Below are 19,732 nucleotides of genomic sequence, written 5' to 3'. Positions count from 1 at the left end.
GCACTCCCAGGGCTCACGTTTTCTTGCCAGATGTGTCCAGCTCCTGCTGCACTGTTGAGGTGCCCCTGACTCTGGCAAGGGTCCAGGGTTTGAACATGTTGGAGGTTTCCTGTTTCGGCACAGGAGAAAATAAATAATTTGTGCGTTTGAGCTGTCCCAGAGCCCGAGGAGGTATTTGGCCTCCTGACAGTGCTGCTCTGGCCCTCCTGGGGTGGCTGTAGTCATTTCAGTTTGGTGCAGGACAGAGCACAGCCTGCAGCTTCACACCCATCCTGGGGCCAGTGCTCCCCAGATATGGCCTGGAGGCACATGTTGCAGTTGCAGGGGACACACCATCAGCTATGTGCTGGCTTCTGCTCCTGCCACGCTCCAGTTGTGGGCTGAGAGTGTCTGCAGCACTGTGGGTGTCAGACCCATCCTCCCCATGGGCACGTGAGGTGACCTTGGGGGCTGCCCTGCTTGTGAATGAGGGAGCCTTGTGCTGGTTCAACACGGACCCTCCTGTAGATCTTAACCTATTCCTTGGCAGCCAGAGGTGCCCATGTCACCACGTTCTGCCACTGGCCACTGGACTATGAGGTGTGATTGGCAGTGGGGTGGATTTGGACTGCCCTGATGGCTGAGGTTGCAGCAGGGCTGGCCGTGAGGATGAAGGGTACACTGCTCCCCATCTCCCTCTTTGTCTCATCTCGGTGCTGCTCATGCAGGTGGATAACCTCAGGGTGCCCTTGGCTTCAGAGGCAGTGCTGGGAGGGGTGACTGGAGCAACACTTTGTCTCCATCAACCATGGAGCGGGGGGAGTGTGAGCAGGGTCAGGGACCTACAGCAGCTCAGCCCTGCACTGCTATGGGCAGGATTTACTTCTCCTTCAGGAAGGCACAAGCTTTGGGGATGGATCCCTGCATGGCGGAGCCTCTGCGAGGCCCTGGCAGCACCACAATCCCCTGGTGTGGGTGAGGCTTTCAGTGCTGCGGTGAGCTGGGCCGTGGCCAGGTGCCACAGTCCCTGGTCCTGTGCAGAGTCCTCAGCATGATGCCCTGGATGTGCCCGGAGTTCTCTGCCATGCCATGCCAGAGACAGACTGGGTGCTCTGTGCTGGGTACCCTCCCCATGGAGGGGTGCAGGAGTGAGCCAGGGCAGCGCAGGACCCCCTCATCCACAGGGGCATGTACTGGGGATCAGCCATTTCACCGGGGTCGTTGCAGGCACAGAGCCGTGTAGTGACCTACACAGCTTCACGGCTTCATCCCAATGGCCCCACAGCAGGACTTGGGGGGTGTCTCCCAGAGCGGGCAGCATGGCAGGGTCTCTGTCCCCAGAGCATGCCTTTGGCTGGGTGCTGGGGTACACTGAGGTGCCCTTTCTAGGAGCCTGCACACCCTGGGTGCAGAGCCAGAGCAGTAGAGCAGGGGCATTGCCTCCTATTCAGAGCCAGATGAGACAAGGAGGAGCTGGCCAGGAGCGCTCATCCAGCAAAGCCCCTCATCCAGACCCCGCTCATCCAGCACAGCCCCTCATCCAGCCTCCCTTCACCCAGCACAGCCCCTCACCCAGCACAGCCCCTCCTCATCCAACCTCCTCGCTGGCTCTGACCTAGAAAGCCACCACCGCCCCAGGCCCCATCTCCCGGTGCCGCTAATGCACCGGGCAGGAGCCGCGTGCTGCAGATGGGGCCAGCAGCCCCCAGCCCGGGCCGCGGGGCAGCGTCCCCTGCACCGCGCCAGCGCACGCCCCAGCTTGTAGGGCAGTAGGTCAGAGACGGCTCAGAGGACGCGGTGACACATCCCCGTGGGAGACGTGTGGGGCTGTGGGATGCAGCCCAGCGTCCCTGTGGTTCTGCGGGGAAGCAGACTGGAAGGAGCGAGGGCTGAGGTAGGTGAGGCGCGGCCGGGGCAAGAGGACTGCCTGCAAGATACTGAGGTGGATTCAGCTGGGTGGAGGTTGGGGTGAGCCCAGCCAAGGAGGCTGTGGGGGACCTGAGGCCCGGCTCAGAGAGGGTGTGGGATGGTCAGGTCTGAACAGGGATTGGCTGGGGACACCCAAGCCCCCAGCAGCATTTCTGTGTTAGCCAAATATACCGGCATCCTGGCTCCTCGCCCAGCCGTGCCTGCATCCATTGGCATGACACTCGCAACTCCCCTCTACCTGCTGCTGGTTTCAGGGGCTGGAGAGCTCTGGCTTTGGCCCCCTGTTCAGCAGCACATCCCTTTTGTTCCCAATGTCACCATATCCTCCTTGTGCACTGCAGCAGGGCAGGGACCTGGCACAGGGAGCACCCACCAGGATGTGTCTGGGGTGACTAAAGGGATGGAAAGGATCCTGCTGCTCTCCTGCCCTGTCCTGCCTGTCCTTGGGGCCTGGGCAGGCCATGGGCAGAGATAGCACCCAGTCTTGGGCTGTTTCTCTGACACTGAAACGTATCGCTCCCTTCCTTAGTCAACTGTGGTTCCCACCCACCACCATTCAGTGGCCACTTGCTGTTCCCTGCCCTGAGGCCAGTTTCAGGAGGGGTGCAGTGCCACCGGTGATGCTTTCCCACCCATACAGGCTGGGGTTTTTTCCTGAACACTGGAGATCACCCCACCAAAGTCACTCCACTGGGAGGTTCCCCAGGGGCATCTCTGTCTGCATAGCCGCCGCGTGGGTGCCTTTGCATGCAGACCTGCACGTGAACCAGGCAGTGGTGAGGAGCATGGAGCGGGATGTGCAAGCCAGGTTTGGCCTGGTTTTATTCTGGCCATGTCCTGCATGTCTGAGCAGTGCCACCACGGTGCGGCTGCATGTTGGTGTGTCTCCCCCTGTGCTGTGTGTGCCCAGAACTTGACTTGATAATGGTGTATCCTGGGTAGTGGCTCAGCACCATCCCTGGGTGTTCTCTAGGGCCAGTTGGATCACAGTGGGAGTGAGTGGGATGCTGCAAGGCTTTGCTGCAGTGAGGAGCTCTTGGGGTGCAGAGGGAGCCAGTGGGGCTGGCTGCTGAGTCAGCACCTTCTGCTGCGGTCGCTGCAGCAGCAGTGATGGTCTGTGTGTGCTGCAGGGCTGTGCTGTGGGGGCACAGCTCTGGAGCCAGTCCTTGGGGCTCTGCATGTCCCTTGGGGCTTCCAGAGCCCTGAGGGAATCTTTGTTCAACCCTGGGACTGCTGTGATTTCAGGATGTCCTTTCAGGTCTCATTTCTTGGAGGTGGAAAGGGAGGCAGCATTGCATCCCATCACAGCAGTGGCAGCATCTCTACCCTCGTGAGCCAGGTACTGCCCTGACTCTGCTCATGGGCATGAAATGGAGCTGAGGCAGCAGCTTTTGGAATTGGGAGCACAGTGCACGCGTGTCTAGCCCATGGCACACCCCAGGCCCCGTCCCAGGTCACTGTGATGGTGCTGCTGGCAGCCAAGTGCTGCAGAGCCTGTGGTCCCCTCCAGCAGGGCTGGGGGCTGCCAGCAGCATCCTCCTGGGAGAGGTGCTCTGGAGCTGACACCCGCTGCGCTCCGGCTGGCCTGGCTCCGGCTTCCTCGCAGCTCCTCGGGCTCGGCACAGCCCGTAGGCGGGAGCAGATGTTTGGCTCAGCTCCCCAAGAGCAGCAGGGGAGCAGCCGCCCTCCTCCTGCTCCAAGCAGGATTGGCGCTGGAGCCTGCTCCCTTCCCTCAAACGCCCCTCGCTCCACTTTGGCTGGTCCAGGATGACCCCTTGCTGTGTCCCAGCGAGCCCATGAAGTCACTCCTCATCGGGGGCATCCCGTGGGGCATGGCCGTGGCCCTGCACGTGGCCTGGCGTGTGGCTGGCCAGGGAGCAATGTTGTATAAATATTTGCTGGGCTGTGCCATATGCCGGGCTTGGTGAGTTCCTCCCTCCAGCTGGGTACAGGGGATGCTCCCAGAAAGGGGCCCCAGGACCCCACTGGGCACTGCCACCATTGAAGCGCCTTCCTGTGCGCTGCCTTCTAGCAATTCCGTCCTTTGGGGTTTGGGTTGAGGCACCCAACACTGATCCCTGGCCCCTGGGGGTGTGACAGTGGCTGCATGAAGCATGTTTTGGGAAGGGAATCCTGAGGTTGTTAGGTTTGGGGGTTCAGGCCACCTGGGGGTCAGTGCATGCCTGGGGCGCAGGCAGCTGCTGGCCCCTGCGGCTTGCTGATGAGGCTGGATGCGGACACGGGGTGGAGCCAAGCGCAGAGTTGGACCTCACACACTCGTGTGCCCTGGGGAAAGCTGCTGGGGAGAATCTGACTCCCAAGCCCACCTGCCTCTCTGCTTGCCACCTGGGGACCTCAAGACCTGGCTTTGCCTTGTGCCACCCTGCCGCCTGTGGAGGGGCCTGGCCACTGCAGACTGACGTGTCCGAGGTCACCGGCTTGTCCAGGCAACAGGAAAAATAGGAATTTCGCAAGCGGGCTGAGTCACGCCGCTCCCCACCCCGGCACTGCCCTGGGACTCTCTGAGCATCGCACGTGGCCGCTGCAGCCCCATGTGTGCCGCGGTGGCCCGAGTGAGCTCCATATGTCACTGAAACTGCCAGTGGAGATCCCCGCACCGGGCCACACTTCCTCCGGGGTTTCCACCATTCCGGGGGGGTGTGAGAAGGGTGACCAGAGCTGAGCTCTCAGCCAGGAGTGTGGTTGGAGTCCATGGCTGATGTCACTGCAGTGGGCAGTGAGTGCTGGCTGACCCCCGATGGCCTCGGCCTCGCTGCCGCGAGGAAATCAGACCCCGCTCTTACTGCAGTCGATGGCGCAGGGCTGGGGTGGAGGCACAGCCTGGCCACGGGTCCTGCCTTGCAGGGACCATGCACACTCAGGGGTCCTGTGGCAGAATCCCCTGCGCCCCTCAGGGACCTGGAGGGCCAGAGAGCCAGAGGCAGTGCTGCCTGGAGAATGGGGTCCTGAATCAACTGCAGGATGTGATGTTGATCCTCTTCTGCTGGGTGAGCTCAGGCAAGTCAGATCCCCCTTCCCTACCTCAGATGGGGATCTGCCAGATCTCTGCAGACCCCTGTTCCTTTGAATGCAGCTTCAGAGAAAAGTGCCAGATCCCAGTACCCAAAATCCAAGCAGGAGACACCTCGGTTCTAGGTACCCTGACTCTCTGTAGGGGCTGGAGTTCTCTGAGGGGGTACCTGGGGGTCTGGGAGGGGTCCTGGAGGGTACAGAGGGGTTTACAGGGCTGTGGGGATCAGGGAAGTCAGGGAGTGTTGTTATGCTCTGATTCCTGATGTGGATGTGAGGGGGGATGCAGAGCCGCCCCCCCCCCCCCCCCCCACATCCATGGGGAGCTCCCAACCCCCTCAATGGGATTTATGAAGCTAATTGTTTTTTCTGCCCCATTAAGTGGAGGAGAGGGGGAGGGTGTGAAGAGCCCCGGCTGTGCTTGTGCTTTCGTCACTGCTCATCTCTCAATTCACAGCATGAGGCTGGGGCTGGGAGCACCAGTGCCACAGAGCCCCCTCAATGCCAGTGACCTGCTGATGTGGGGTGTGGGACCCCCTCAGTGGGGGGTGTGGGCCCTGCATTTCCTTCCCTGCCACAGGAGGAAGGGGACAGGGCAGACCAGGACTTGGTTCCATCCAGGGTGGGCTTCAGGCTGGGAGGGGGGATCTGGCTGGACCAGCCTGGCAGGGACATGAGTGTCGGGAGCCCTGGCTTGTGCCACTGGGTCTGGCTGCTACATGGGCAGGTGTCTGTGCTGATGTGAGACAGGTGAAGCAAGGAGAGTTCAAAACCATCCAGCTCCAACAGCAACCTCTGCTTAAAAATGTGCTGGGGGTACTGATCTGTACGGGGCTCAGTGCCTGTGCTGGTGCCCGTGGGTCTGCTGTGACCAGCAGTGATTCTGTGCCATCATCTCCCACCAGGCCCGTGGCTCTGGCAGGGTCGAAGCTGCCTTCCTGAGGGGCTGCAGTGCTGGGCTGTGCCAGGCTGGCTCCCCTGCCACCCTGGATGCCCAGATTTGGGCCCAGTGGAAGCTGCTCTGAGCATTGCCTGAGCTGGCCATGGTGGGGCTGAGGCAGCTGGCCAGGAGAAGAGGAGAGAAGGGACAGCATCCGGCATCCTGCCAGGCCGGAGGGACCGGAGGGATGCAGTGCTGGACGGGCTGTGCTGCCGCACCCGTCGGCGCACGTGGCTGTGGGGCCGTCACCCCACTGGCTGCACCGCCAGCCTCTGGCCATGAGCTCCTGCCAGGGCTTGGTGGGTGTGGGCATGAGCTGATCAGTGGGGACAGGGATGGTCAGGTATCCCTGTCCTGCCATGCCATGCTGTGCCGTACCATGCCATGCTGGGGCAAGCCCTGTGTGGTGAGTGATGGGGCAGTGGGGAAGGAGCCAAGAGGCGTTGCCGTTGCTTCAAGGAAGGAATTACTTCCCAGCCTGCAGGGACGGGGTATGTCTTGCCAAGGCTGCAGTTAACTCTCTCTGCCCTCCGCAGCCGGGCTGGCGAAGTTGCCCGTGGTGCTACCATCCCGGTGAGGACCCTGCCCTGCAGCATGGCTCTTGCTGTGATGCAAGAGAAAGAGAAAAAAAGGACAAAAATAGGGGTTTTGATCGATGAAAGAGAGGGGCAGGCGTGGGTGTCCTTCCTGGGGACGAGCGCCGGGGTTGCTGGGAGCAGCTGTCCCGGCGCCCCACAGTGGGACTCACATCGGGAGGTTGTTCCTTTAGGGAGACAGAACAGGGCGGTTTGGGGGGCACTGGGCCCAGCCTCAGTGCTGAGGAATGGCCTCTGGTATCACACTGTGGGCTGGACTGGGGGTAACTGGTGCTGTATTTGGGGATGTGAATCGTGGTTTGGGGTCTCTGCGGGTATCTGGGGGGACGCTGGGGGACACCAGGGACAAGGGTGGGGGCCGTGGGCTGGGGTCAGAATGTGGGGACATGGCCGCGGGGCTTGGGGCCGGGGCGGGCGGGGCTTGGAGCCGGGACCCCGGGCCCGTCCCGGCGGGGACGAGGAGGGGCCGAAGGACGGCGGAGGGGGTCCGGTGCCGCTGTCGCTTTAAGGCGCCGGCAGCGGGGCGGTCCCGCCGCCCCCCGCCCCTCTCGCCCGCCCGGCGGGGCCGCGCCGCGCCGCGGGCAGCACGATGCTGCGGGCGGGGAGGCCGCGCTGCGCCCCGCGCCTCGCCAGCAGGTACGGCACGGGCAGGGAACGGGCACCGCACCGGCACCGGGCGGGGGCGCGGCCGGAGCTCGGCCCCGGCAGACAAAGCCCCGTGCCCCGGGGCCGCTCCGCGGGCGGTGCTTTGTCTCGGCCGCGCTGCTGGGGGGGGGGGGGGGGGGGTGGAAAGGGGGGTCGGGGCAGCGCGGCCGCGCCCGGCACCGCGGCATCGGGGCATCGGGGCATCGGGGCGGCTCCCGCGGGCCTTCCCATCCTCCGCCCCGGCACCCCCATCCTCCGCCCCGGCCCCCGCCCCCCACCTGCAGTACGGCCGGGCCACCCTCCGCGGGGCTCCCGAGGCTCCGGTGCCCCCGGACGTCGGCGCTGACCCCGGGGCTGCCGAGCGGGGAGCTCCGAGCCGGGGCGCGGCCGGGGCGCAGCGGAGGGGAGCATCCCCGCGCACCGCGCGGTGGTCCGGGTCCATCCCCTGCTGCCTCCCGGTGCAGCCGCCTTCCCGGGCCGGGGTTGGGGCCAGGGTGCTCATGTCCGGGACCGTGCCGGGCCATCCCGCACCCGGTGGGTCCCATCCGCCCGCCGGCGCCGCGGAGCGCGGCAGAACGGACACGCTGCCCTTGAGCATCCCCGTCCCCGGGAGCTGCCGCGGGGCTGCCTGCGGGTGGGTTTGGTGCGGGACCGTCTGCAGGAGCTGGGAATGGCCCTGGGTAAGATGGAGGGGATGGAGCACAAAGCAGGGGGTGAGTTTTGTCCCGGAGTGACACTGTGACATGGCTGCCCCCCATGTGTGGGTTCAGGGGACACTCGAGGTGCCAGGGCTCGGCCATGCTCCAGGAGTTTGTGCTTGCTGAGGGGCTAGTGGTGCTGTGGCTGAGGCTTTCCTTGCTGTGCTGCCTATGGCATATACGTGCCAGTTTGGGGGATCCCTCAGTGCACCAGCCGTGCGCCCCATAAGAGAGTCAGAGACAGCCTCGCAGTGTGCAGCTGGCTCCCCAGCCTCACCCCATGGTTTTAGTGATTTTGCAATGTGACCTTCCATGTTGTCTTTCCTTAGCACGGGGTTGCCGAGGAGGATTTGGAGTCACCTCCTGCCTTGGCTTAGCCTCTAACTCTGTGCCCCTTTCTCTGTGGCTCTCTGGATGCCTGGGGCAGTGGGGGTGTCGTATGCATGGCTGGGAGAGCATTTGGGGTTTCCCTGCACAGCCCCAAAAGCCAAACTCAGACACCCAGCAGCACATGTGGCCCCAGCTGTGTGCCTGTAGGACACAGCCCTACAAAGCCTGGCCTCACTCCTGGCACTGCCTGCTGCCAGGTGATGCCAGGCTGGGAGAGGAGCTTTGCTCCAGGCTCTGGGGTGGGGATTTCCGTTCCAGTTGGGACTCAGCCTAGGCATAGGGCTGGTGGTGAGACATGGCTTGGAGCTTAGGAGCTCAGCAGCACATCCTGGGTGCATGATCCTATTGAAATCCCTTCCTGGGCAGCAGCACCTGCTGGCTCTGTCTCAGAAGCTGCTGTGGGGACACAGGGGGCTGTGTCCATCCTGGCTCTGGCCAGTGTCTGATGAACTCTTCCCCGATGGAAAGAGCAGGACATGCAGTGCAGGTCTTATGGTGGTGGAGCTGCCTTTGTTGCTCCCTCTTGAGCTTTGGGCATTGGACAGGGATGGTGGTGGCTGTTGCTTTTGCTCTTCCACTGCTGCGGGGGCTCTGGTGTTTGCTGGACTTCTCTTGCACCTCTGTGGCCCCGATGTAGAGAAACAGGCATCTCTTGCAGGGACTGGGGCTGGCTGCAGCTCCCAGCTCTGCTCCCCACTCCTACGCCACAGCTTGTCACAGAATCATGCCACGGTTTGGGTTGGAAGGGACCTTAAAATTCATCTTGTGCCACTCCCTGCCAAGGGCAGGGATGCCTTTCACTAGACCAGGTTGCTCCAAGCCCCATCCAACCTGACTCTCAACATTTCAGTGATGGGGCAGCCACAGCTTCTCTGGGCAGCCTGTTCCAGTGTTGTCTCCCCCAGGCTCTCACAGGCCCTTGGAGGCTGTGGGGCCTCACTGGCCTACTCAGCTGCTGACCTGAAAGGGGCTGTGCTCATCCTGCTGGAGGGTGCTCCATGCCCGTCTGTGCCAGATCGCTGTGGGCACAGCCCCACGCTGTGGAGCCAGCCGGGCCCGTGGGGCACCCAAGCAGCTGCTGCCCCAGTATGGTGCTGACTGACGGGCCTGCAGATGGGCTTCTGCACACTCGGCTGAGCCCCGGCATGGAGCAGCCACCTTGGCACAGCAGCAGATCCCAGCCCTGCTGCCTGTGGCTGCTGGGGGCTGGAGAGGGGCAGCAGGGTGCAGTGGGTGCGGACCACCCGAGGAAGGGTGGATGCCGCAGGGCAGCTGGTTTGTTTATTCCGGAAGTCCTGCCCTTTCTGACAATCCCGACCCTCCTGCAGGGTCAGAGCAGGTTGCTGGGGACTTGTTGCCAGCTGTGGTGCTGCCAGCCCTGTGGCGTGGGTGCTGGCTTCCCGTGCTGCGCACGTCCCTCCATCCCCGCCAAAGCTCCACAGAGCCTTCATGGGGAGATGTAGGGTCATTGAGCCTTGTGCGCCAGAGGGACATGAGCCCATGCCAGGCTGGGCTGGAGCCAGCCATGGGCCCTGCATGCCACGTCCCTGCCATGGGCACTACCAGGAGCAGCTTTTTGCCCTGGCAGCCTCTAGAGCAGGGAGATCCTGCGAGTGGTGGGACCCATTGGGCTGGGCAGGGGTCTGATGCTGTCTCTCCCTCACAGCTGGGATGAGAGCAGCTCCATCAGCAGTGGCCTCAGCGATGCCTCCGACAACCTCAGCTCGGAGGAGTTCAATGCCAGCTCCTCGCTCAACTCCCTGCCCTCCACCCCCACCGCCTCGCGCAGGAACTCGGCCATAGCGGTAGGTGCCAGTGGCACCCGGACCCTTCCCGGCACCGATCCCGGCTTGGTGCCACCACCTCAGTGGGAAAGAGGGGAGGGTGGGTGCCAGTGTGAGGAAACAAGGATGGCACAGGGTGTCTGCTTCATCCTTCTCCCAGCTGGCTGATGCTCTCTGGGGATGGGTTTGGGGTGGGTGCCAGGAGTGCCCCTCACTCCACTCTGCCCCCAGCTGCGCACGGACTCGGAGAAGCGCTCACTGGCGGAGAGCGGACTGAGCTGGTACGGTGAGGGTGACGAGAAGGCGCCCAAGAAGCTGGACTACGACAGCAGCAGCCTCAAGATGGAGCATGGCTCCTCCAAGTGGCGGCGGGAGCCCTCGGAGGGTGGCGAGGATGGTCCCAAGGGTGGTGAGCTGAAGAAGCCTGTCAGCCTGGGCACCCCGGGCTCCCTCAAGAAGGGCAAGACTCCTCCGGTGGCTGTGACCTCCCCCATCACCCACACGGCCCAGAGCACCCTCAAAGTAGCAGGTAAAAACCAGTTTGGGCAGGGTCCAGCTCCTTTGATGGGGAGAAGGTTGGGTGGTGTCTTTGTGTGCCTTCTCCCAAGCATGTTGGCCGTGGGATAGCCAGTGGCTGTGCTCAGACCTGGGAGCTGGGTGTGGGCTGGAAGGGGAGGCAGGGCTGTGTTGCGGAGCGCGGGCAGGTTGGGGTCTGTGCCTGCCCCATGGTCTCATGTCCGTGCACCAGGCTGGGGGGTCGTTGAGTGCACCAAGGGTCTGGCATGTCCCTTCTCCATCACATCCCTGCATCTCTGGTGCCCATGTCCTGTCTGGGCTCATTCACTTCCAAATGTCCCCAAAGCCTCCTGGGACACTAACCTGTCCTTTCTTTGCCAGCAGGCAAGCCAGAGACCAAAGTCACCGACAAGAGCAAGCTGTCAGTGAAGAACACGGGCCTGCAGCGCTCCTCCTCCGATGCCGGCCGTGACCGTGCCGCTGATGCCAAGAAGCCGCCATCAGGGCTTGCACGCCCCTCGTCCTCCAGCTCCTTTGGCTACAAGAAACCAGCTCCTGCCACCGGCACGGCCACTGTCATGCAGGCTGGGGGCTCGGCCACACTCGGCAAGATCCAGAAGAGCTCTGGCATCCCTGTTAAGCCAGTCAGTGGGAGGAAAACAAGCCTCGATGTCTCCAACGCACCTGAGCCTGGTTTCCTGGCCCCAGGGGCTCGCTCCAACATCCAATACCGCAGCCTGCCCCGGCCGGCCAAATCCAGCTCCATGAGTGTGACCGGGGGCCGCAGCACAGCCCGGCCGGTCAGCAGCAGCATTGACCCCAGCCTGCTGAGCACCAAGCCAGGCGGCATCTCGGTGTCGCGGCTCAAGGAGCCATCCAAGGTTGGCACTGGCCGTGGCACACCAGCCCCTGTGAATCAGACAGACCGTGAGAAGGAGAAGGCCAAGGCCAAGGCAGTGGCACTTGACTCCGAGTGTGGCACGCTGAAGAGTGCCAGCTCACCTGAGAGCACTCCAAAAGCCCAGGCCAACCTCCCGCCAGCAGCCAAGGTTGCCGAGCTGCCCCCTACACCTCTCAGGTATGGTCCTTCCACCTGCGAGGGCAGCAGGTGCCTGGCACGGCTGTGCCCAGCACCAGTACCTGAGTCTCACCTGTTTCCTTACCCATTTCCCCCCTCCAGAGCGGCTGCCAAGACCTACGTGAAGCCTCCCTCACTGGCCAACTTGGACAAGGTCAACTCCAACAGCCTGGACTTGCCCTCCTCCAGTGAGCTGCACACCCCACACACTGCCAAGCTCCAGGACCTGCACCCGGCCGGCGGGCACCTCGCACCTTGCTTCAGCCCCAGCCCTGCCCCCATCCTCAATATCAACTCGGCGAGCTTCTCCCAGGGCCTGGAGCTCATGGGTGGCTTCAGTGTCCCCAAGGAGGGCAGGATGTACCCCAAGCTCTCCAGCCTTCACCGCAGCATGGAGTCCCTGCAGATGCCCATGAGCCTGCCCAGTGCCTTTTCAGGGGGCAGCACCACCACCCCCGCCCCTGCTGCTGCACCCCCTGCCAGCACAGAGGAGGAAGAGGAGGAAGAAGAGGCAGGAGAGCTGGGCTGGAGTGGGAGCCCCCGGCTCACACATCTGGACAGGTATGGCCAGAAGGAGGGCAGGGGGCTGCTGCAGCACCTTCATGGGCTCACATCGCTCCCTGCTGTCCTGCCATGCCCTTTGCCTGCTTCAGAGTCTCTTCCTGCTACATTTCTAGGGAAAAGCTCCCTGTTCCTGCAGCTCAATCCCCATCGTTCCTTCCCTAGTCTGTGCAGGGATGTCACTGATCTTTCCTTCCCTTCCAGTGCCAACCGTGACAGGAACACGCTGCCCAAGAAAGGGTTGAGGTAAAAGAGCCCAAATCACTTTTGGGTGGTGCTGGGGTGGGAAGAGGGGGCACATGGGGCATTCCAGGGCGGTGCCCCCGAACCAGGGAAGCTGGGCCGCAGTGCGGTGGGCAGGAACTGGACGGTGCTGGTCAATCTTACCGTGCCTGTCTGCGGCTCCCCAGGTACCAGCTCCACTCCCAGGAGGAGGCCAAGGAGCGGCGCCACTCACACGCAGTCAGCGGGCTCCCCGAGTCGGACGAGCAGCAGGAGCTGCCCTCACCCCCTGCCCTCCCCATGGCGCTGGTCGGGAAGGGTCCGCTCACCAGCATTGGTCAGTGCCCTCCGCTGCCGGCCCCTTCCCTCCTGCTCCCTCCTGCTCCCTGTGCTCCCCGCGAGATGTGCTAGTGCTCCCCCGGGCGCTGCTTGTCTCCTTGACACCACCAGCACCTGGTGCTTCTGGTGCTGGATTGGGACCAGGGATGTCCATCACCTCTGCTTCAGGGCATCTCATCCACCTTTGGGTCTCAGGCCACAACTGCTCCTCTGGGGGTGACTGGCAGGGCAAGGAGTAAGCCCTGCCCTGATCTGACCAGGACCTGCATGTTCCTGGAGGGTTTGGGGGGTCCAGGCAGACAGGTTGGGGCAGCACGCTCCACTCCTGCACCTGCAGGTGATGGGTTGTGGCATAGTGGTGCCCACTTGGCCCTGGGGCAATGGATTTGTTTCTCAGCCCTGTGATCACCTTGGTGCTGGTGTCCAGGTCTTCCCAGCATCAACCTGCCTTTTAGCTTTCCCCAGCCCCTCCCTGCTTTGGGACCACAATCCCTGCTTCCTCACTGCATCACAGCTCTCGTGGATCGCTCCCAGTCCTGCTTCCCCATCCTGATGCCAGGTCCCCAGCGTCACTCTGACCCTGCTTCCTCCCCGCTTTCTCCTTGCAGTGAGCCCCACTGCCACCGCAACCCCGCGGATCACCCGCTCCAACAGCATCCCCACCCACGACTCCACCTTCGAGCTGTACAGCACCTCCCAGATGGGCAGCACCCTCTCCCTGGCCGACAAGCCCAAGGGCATGATCCGCTCGGGCTCTTTCCGGGACCCTGTGGACGATGGTGAGAGTGTGCTGCGCTCCTGCCCAGGCAGAGGAGGCTGCAGGGGGTTGGTGGGGCTCCCTGCACCCTTGTCCCTACTGGTGCTGCCATGGCATTGTTGGATGGGTCAGCGTGTCCCATTCTTGGTGTCAGAGCAGGGACAACAGCCCCGAGGGGCCTGGTGGACTCTACACTGGCATCAGCCCTGGGTCTGCCCTGACCCCCATGGGTACCCAGTGTCCTTGGGTTGCCGCCAGAGTGCTGTGACACTGCGGAAGAGGGGACCCAAGCAGACAGGGAGGGCAGCAGAGCCCCCAGGTTCCCCAGAGAGGAGGGTGCAGGTGGAGGGTATTCCCTGCCATGTGGCCCAGGGAGGCCACCAGGCATGCACTGAGGAACAGGCAGTGCTGAGCATCTGCCATCCCACTCTATGCCTCCTCCAGGCCGCCTCAGAGCCCTCCACCACTGAGAGCCCTGAGCTGTAGCCCCTGGGTGCTGCTCTCCAGGGCACCCTGACAGCCCGGGTTTTCCTGTGTTGCAGTTCACGGATCGGTGTTGTCCCTGGCCTCCAGCGCGTCCTCCACCTACTCCTCCGTAAGAGCCACCTCTGTGCTGCGCTGCTTTGTGCATGGCTGGGGGTCTGGGTGGGACGGGGGGGGGCTCTGTGCATGCCTCTGCCTGGCGCTGAGCCTGTCTGTGCCTCGCTGCCCCCCTGACTGCCTGCCTCTGTCTGTCTGTCTCTCTCTGCTCTCATGCTGCAGGCTGAGGAGAAGATGCAGTCTGAGGTGAGCCCACACCCTCTGCTCATGCCTGCCCCTGCCCCCAGTGAGGGCGAGTGCCTGGCCCCTCTCATCCCTCTGCGCTCTCCCCGTAGCAAATCCGCAAGCTGCGCCGTGAGCTGGAGTCCTCGCAGGAGAAGGTGGCCACGCTGACGTCCCAGCTGTCGGCTAACGTGAGTCCCCACGGGAGCCCCTGTGGGACACCCCGCTCCATCTGTGCAGGGCATGGGGCTGGTGCTGGATGTGCCCATAGGAGCCCTGATTTCCCATTCAGCCTTCCACATCGCACACCTGGCAGTGGGTGCTCACCTGCCCATGGGTGTTCGCCCAAATGTGAGGGCTCACCTGTTTCTCCCCTTCTTCCAGGCCAACCTGGTGGCAGCCTTCGAGCAGAGCCTGGTGAGCATGACATCCCGCCTGCGGCACCTGGCTGAGACCGCCGAGGAGAAGGTGGGTGTATCGCAGTGCTCAGTGGGGCTCGTGGGGCTGCGGGGTGCTGGACTTGGGCCATTGCCCCAAGGGTGCTCTTGGGGTGGGCTCTGCACCATTGGGATACACTCCATGACTCCCAACTCTGCTCCCCCAGGATACGGAGCTGCTGGACCTGCGAGAGACCATTGACTTCCTGAAGAAGAAGAACTCAGAGGCCCAGGCCGTGATCCAGGGTGCTCTGAATGGCACTGATGTCACCCCCAAAGGTAAGGCATGATGCTGCAGCCTTTCCTGAGCTGGGATGCTCCTGCTGGGACTGGCACAGGGCCCCAGGGCACACCCTCTCATGGGGGAAGTTCATCTGGAGGAAGGGTGCCCTGGGCAGCAATTTTTCCCCACCTGGGATCCTTGAGCATCTGAAACCAGGGATGGACAGCCGGAGCTGTCACCATGGGAGGTCGCAGTGCTGGCATGTAGGGGAATGGGTTGTTTGTCAGCCTTGGGAGACCCCTTTGCCAGGCTGTTTGCCAACAGCCAGTTTTGCCTGCTGATCTTGACTTTGTTCCCGTAAGTGCTGTTTCTAGCCCCAAAACCCCAGTGTGAATGCAAGGAACTGTCAGGGAGATGGCCTGGGACAGCAGCAGGGTGATATGTGCCCTGGGCATCTCTCTGGCAGCGCCCATGTGGTGTCTGAGCCCCATGTCATTGTTACAGGGTGGTTCCAAGAGCTCTGAAGGTGTTGGGTGGGAGGAGGGGTTGGGTGTAGGGAGGGGGGGACCATAGGGTGCTCTGGCACTGGAGGAGTTGCAGGTGGCTGATCCCTCCTTTCCCAATCTCTTCTCCTTCTCTGGCGGACCCCAGAGCTGCGCATCAAGCGGCAGAACTCCTCTGACAGCATCTCCAGCCTCAACAGCATCACCAGCCACTCCAGCATCGGCAGCAGCAAGGACGCTGATGCCAAAAAGAAGAAGAAGAAGAGCTGGGTGGGTTGGATGGGGCACTGGCAGGAGAAGTGGGGCTTGGGGAGCCACTGGCAGGGTCTGCTCAGGGTCAGCTCCACAAACCAGCTGCTCTTGGTCTGCCTTGGCCTCGTAGTGTTTGTGCCCCCTGTCCCCTGGGGACAGCAGTGGTGAGGAGCTTGTAGCTGCCATGGATTTGTGTCTTGAATTGTTGGCTGGGACTTCTCCAGCCCCTTCAGGAGTTTCCCAGTCCTGGCCCTGCATGCCTGCTTCCTTGTGTATTCCCCCATGTCTCCCTCCTGCGCACGCAGGCTCTGACCGTGTGGAGGGCCGACACCTCGGCCAGGCAGCCCCTTCCCTGCACCAGGCAGCTCTGAGCTGGATGTGTGATTAAGTCTTGCTTTGTTTTGTTTCTCTCCCCCTATGCTGACCTCAACCCTTTTTTTCCAGGTGTATGAGGTAAGTCCCACGCTGTCCCCTCCACCACATGCTGTGCCCAGCCAGGGCCCTTGCTCCATTTCATGGGACGGTGCTCATACAATCCCCATCCCATCCATCCCACTGGCACTAACCCCAGCACAGGCCATCCTGGGTCCCCAGCCAGGCTGTGCTCACCTTGGCTGCTTCCTTTGATGTTAAGGACAAATATGCACCCACAAGGAGGGGGTTGAACTGCCCAGAGGCAGCAGGAAAGGCTCGGATGGGACCTGTCCTGTGGATGGGAACAGTCCCCTGCTTGCCTAGGGAAGGCAGGCACTCTCCTGACTTCTTGTAACTGGATCTTTTGGGATGGGGACCTTGGTGCAGCCCTGCCAGTGGCACTGAGGGCACTGGGGTGTGGCACTGCCCATCTCTGCCTCTCCAGTGCTGCCTCGTGGTCTCAAGAGGCTCTGTCCCTGCCAGCACCCACATAGTGCTCCCCTGCTTCCACCATCAGCAGAGCTGGATACCCACTTTGTTTACACTGAAATGCAATGCTTTTGCTTTCGGGGACACCCTAGAGGAGTCTGCTGGTGTCTGTGGGGATTGGGACAGATCCTGCGTATTCTCCATCCCTTCTTCCTCCCACCTTCCCTTGGAGCAGGCCCTGGCACTCCAGAGCACATGTTGTGAGCCCAGGGTGCCCGTCCTGCTGCTCTCCCACCGGCTGGTGGGACCTGGCTCCAGTTTGATCTGTGTGCAGTGTCCATCCCCACCCCGGCCCCAGCCCACTGCTCACCCACCCACTGCTCTGTGTGTGCTGTGTGCATGCTGCATGCTCGGACGAGACACCGGCATGCTCTGTGGAGGGCTGGCTGCCCCTCTACGCTTCCAGCAGGATCCAGGGGGCAGAGGGAGGTGTGGGGCTGGCTCTGCAGTGGCTGGAGCAAGGGACATCCCTGTAAATGCCTCTTGCTGCAATGGCTGTGGTGGAGTCAATGTGGGGATGGATTAGCCCATCCCAATGGACCGGGGTGCTGGTGCCATGCCTGAACAGCCTGGTGTAGGTGCTGGTGGGGAGCAGGGCTGGGAGACATCCTGACCAGGACATGGGTCCCACTCTTTGGGGCTCTGGTGCCATCCGGGTGAGTGTTGCCCAAAGGGCTGTGCACCCCATCCGTTTGCTGTGCCAGCAGAGCAGGGTCAGGCTGGAGCCTTCCCCAGCATGGTGGTGGTGCTGCCTCTGTGATGGGTGTGGTTGTACTGGTCCCAGCTCAGACTGTCTGTGGGTCCTGGGCAGACAGGGCAGGACCAGACCAGGTCTCTGCTTGCGAGGCTGCACTTCGGACTGTGTCTAACAAGAACGTTTCCCTCTCCTGTAGCTACGCAGCTCCTTCAATAAGGCCTTCAGCATCAAGAAGGGCCCCAAATCAGCCTCGTCCTACTCGGACATTGAGGAGATCGCCACGCCAGACTCGTCGGCCCCCTCCTCCCCCAAGCTACAGCATGGCTCCACAGAGACCGCCTCACCCTCCATCAAATCCTCCACATCCTCCTCTGTGGGCATCGACACGGCTGAGTACGTGGGGCTGGGGAGGGCCAGTGGCAGGGGCTACAGGCTTCTGCCAGAGACATGTGCGAGACCTGGTCTCTCCCTTGGCCCAGGCTCTTCCAGGCCCACAGCGAGGGCGAGCCTGAGAAGAAGGAGGTGTCAGAGCTGCGGTCAGAGCTGTGGGAGAAGGAGATGAAGCTGACAGACATCCGCCTGGAGGCTCTCAACTCAGCCCACCAGCTGGAGCAGCTGCGGGAGACCATGCACAACATGCAGGTGAGGACCCCTGCCAGCAGCCTGGCTGCTCTCAGTACCAGGGTGCCCACAGTCACTGTGCTGCACCCCAGGGTGCTGCTGGCGTACAGCTCCTTACCCTGTGCCCTACCTCGTTCTGCCCCAGCTGGAGGTGGATCTCCTGAAGGCCGAGAACGACCGTCTCAAGGTGGCCCCAGGGCCCTCAGCAGTGCCAGGTTCCGTTCCCAGCCATGTCACGAGCACATCGGCCTCCTCTTCACCACGGCGCTCCTTGGGTCTCACCCTTGGCCATGCCTTCAGCCCCAGCCTGGGGGATACAGGTAGGGGTGACAGAGCTGCTGGCAGATGGGGAAGGGCTGGGATAGAGGGAGGATTGTGGGGGGGGGAAAGTGCTGCTGCTCACCTGGAGCGAGCAGGGGATCTGCCGTGCTGCCGGTGCTGCTGTCAGCCACAGCAGGATTTGCCTCTGGCTGGACACAGGAGGCCTGGTGGCTCGGCTCCCCTTGCCAGCACAGCCTCACTGCTCCATCCCCAGACGTGTCCCCCATGGATGCTGTCAGCGCTGGCACCCAGAAGGATGAGCTGACGCTGCGGATTGTGGTGCGCATGCCGCCCCAGCACATCATTAAGGGGGTAAGTGTGGGCTGTCTGGGGACCCTGACCCGTCACCGTGTCATGGCCCTGGCCAAGGGGCAGAGGATGCCTCCTGGGGCTGGATGTGGTGCTCCAACACTGCACACCTCTGCCTTGGCTCCTAGGACCTCAAGCAGCAGGAGTTTTTCTTGGGCTGGACCAAGGTGAGCGGGAAGGTGGACTGGAAGATGCTGGATGAGGCTGTCTGCCAGGTGTTCAAGGTAGGAGCATGAAGAACACTCTTTAGAGAGCCATCCTTCGACACTACTCCACCACGCCTGCTATTCCCTGGCCCAGGTTCTCTCCAGCTTTCTGGGAGCTGCTTTCTGCCAGCCCTCAGGAGCACTGACAGCCCTGTCCTTCTCCTTGTAGGATTACGTCACCAAGATGGATCCTGCATCCACGCTGGGGCTCAGCACCGAGTCCGTCTATGGCTACAGCATCAGCCACATCAAGCGGGTGCTGGACACGGAGCCGCCGGAGCTGCCACTGTGCCGCCGGGGCCTGACCAGCATCGTCGTGACGCTCAAAGGTCAGTGTGGCATAGGGGCTCCATGGCTGTGCCATGTCCCTGCTGTCTCGGGGTATTGCAGGGTGTGAGTGGGACCCTCAGCCCTTCCCTGCCCGCAGGCTTGAAAGAGAAGTGCGTGGACAGCCTGGTGTTTGAAACGCTCATCCCCAAGCCCATGATGCAGCACTACATCAGCCTCCTGCTGAAGCACCGCCGCCTCATCCTCTCGGGGCCCAGTGGCACCGGCAAGACCTACCTGACCAACCGCCTTGCCGAGTACCTGGTGGAGCGCTCGGGTCGGGACGTCACCGAGGGCATCGTCAGCACCTTCAACATGCACCAGCAGTCCTGTAAGGTGAGGGCACGCAGCAGTATCCCTGTGGGCACTGGTGCCATGGTCCCCTTGGCTGTCATGCCATGGCCCCACGTGACACCCGGCCTTGTTTGTTCCAGGATCTACAGCTGTACCTGTCCAACCTGGCCAACCAGATCGACCGGGAGACGGGCACGGCGGACGTGCCGCTGGTGATCCTCCTGGACGACCTCAGCGAGGCGGGCTCCATCAGCGAACTCGTCAATGGCGCACTCACCTGCAAGTACCACAAATGGTGAGAGTCCCTCTGCACCCCTCCAGCACAGCCCCGTGGCACACACTTGCTCCCTGCTGCTCCCAGCGAGGTCGCGGGGCTGTGGGGATGAGGCTGCACATCTGCTGTGCCCAGATCA

The 19,732-nt window shown here is 62.7% G+C and overlaps 1 protein-coding gene across 7 annotated transcripts in view; it reads left to right on the top strand.

Moving 5' to 3' along the window:
• The window catches only part of NAV1 (neuron navigator 1), a 74,397-nt gene that overhangs the window by 48,822 nt on the left and 5,843 nt on the right, over positions 1 to 19,732 (top strand). Inside the window, exons 7-28 of one of the 7 annotated variants that reach the window (XM_048327784.1) lie at positions 9,874 to 10,012; positions 10,223 to 10,520; positions 10,892 to 11,585; positions 11,688 to 12,146; positions 12,351 to 12,392; positions 12,557 to 12,705; positions 13,316 to 13,486; positions 14,007 to 14,059; positions 14,227 to 14,250; positions 14,340 to 14,417; positions 14,611 to 14,694; positions 14,831 to 14,942; positions 15,538 to 15,659; positions 16,086 to 16,094; positions 17,438 to 17,634; positions 17,721 to 17,883; positions 18,008 to 18,182; positions 18,398 to 18,495; positions 18,621 to 18,716; positions 18,868 to 19,027; positions 19,126 to 19,361; positions 19,460 to 19,614. In XM_048327784.1, the coding sequence (XP_048183741.1) occupies positions 9,874 to 10,012; positions 10,223 to 10,520; positions 10,892 to 11,585; positions 11,688 to 12,146; positions 12,351 to 12,392; positions 12,557 to 12,705; positions 13,316 to 13,486; positions 14,007 to 14,059; positions 14,227 to 14,250; positions 14,340 to 14,417; positions 14,611 to 14,694; positions 14,831 to 14,942; positions 15,538 to 15,659; positions 16,086 to 16,094; positions 17,438 to 17,634; positions 17,721 to 17,883; positions 18,008 to 18,182; positions 18,398 to 18,495; positions 18,621 to 18,716; positions 18,868 to 19,027; positions 19,126 to 19,361; positions 19,460 to 19,614 (3,714 nt within the window). Of the gene's footprint in view, positions 1 to 9,873; positions 10,013 to 10,222; positions 10,521 to 10,888; positions 11,586 to 11,687; positions 12,147 to 12,350; positions 12,393 to 12,556; positions 12,706 to 13,315; positions 13,487 to 14,006; positions 14,060 to 14,226; positions 14,251 to 14,339; positions 14,418 to 14,610; positions 14,695 to 14,830; positions 14,943 to 15,537; positions 15,660 to 16,085; positions 16,095 to 17,437; positions 17,635 to 17,720; positions 17,884 to 18,007; positions 18,183 to 18,397; positions 18,496 to 18,620; positions 18,717 to 18,867; positions 19,028 to 19,125; positions 19,362 to 19,459; positions 19,615 to 19,732 lie in introns of all 7 variants that reach the window. The other 6 variants (XM_048327783.1, XM_048327786.1, XM_048327787.1 and 3 more) reach the window with 6 other exon arrangements.

This window comes from Corvus hawaiiensis, chromosome 24, assembly GCF_020740725.1.
Source record: "Corvus hawaiiensis isolate bCorHaw1 chromosome 24, bCorHaw1.pri.cur, whole genome shotgun sequence".
In the NCBI taxonomy this organism is placed as follows: Eukaryota; Metazoa; Chordata; class Aves; order Passeriformes; family Corvidae; genus Corvus; species Corvus hawaiiensis.
This window is presented reverse-complemented; position numbering and strand designations above follow the sequence as displayed.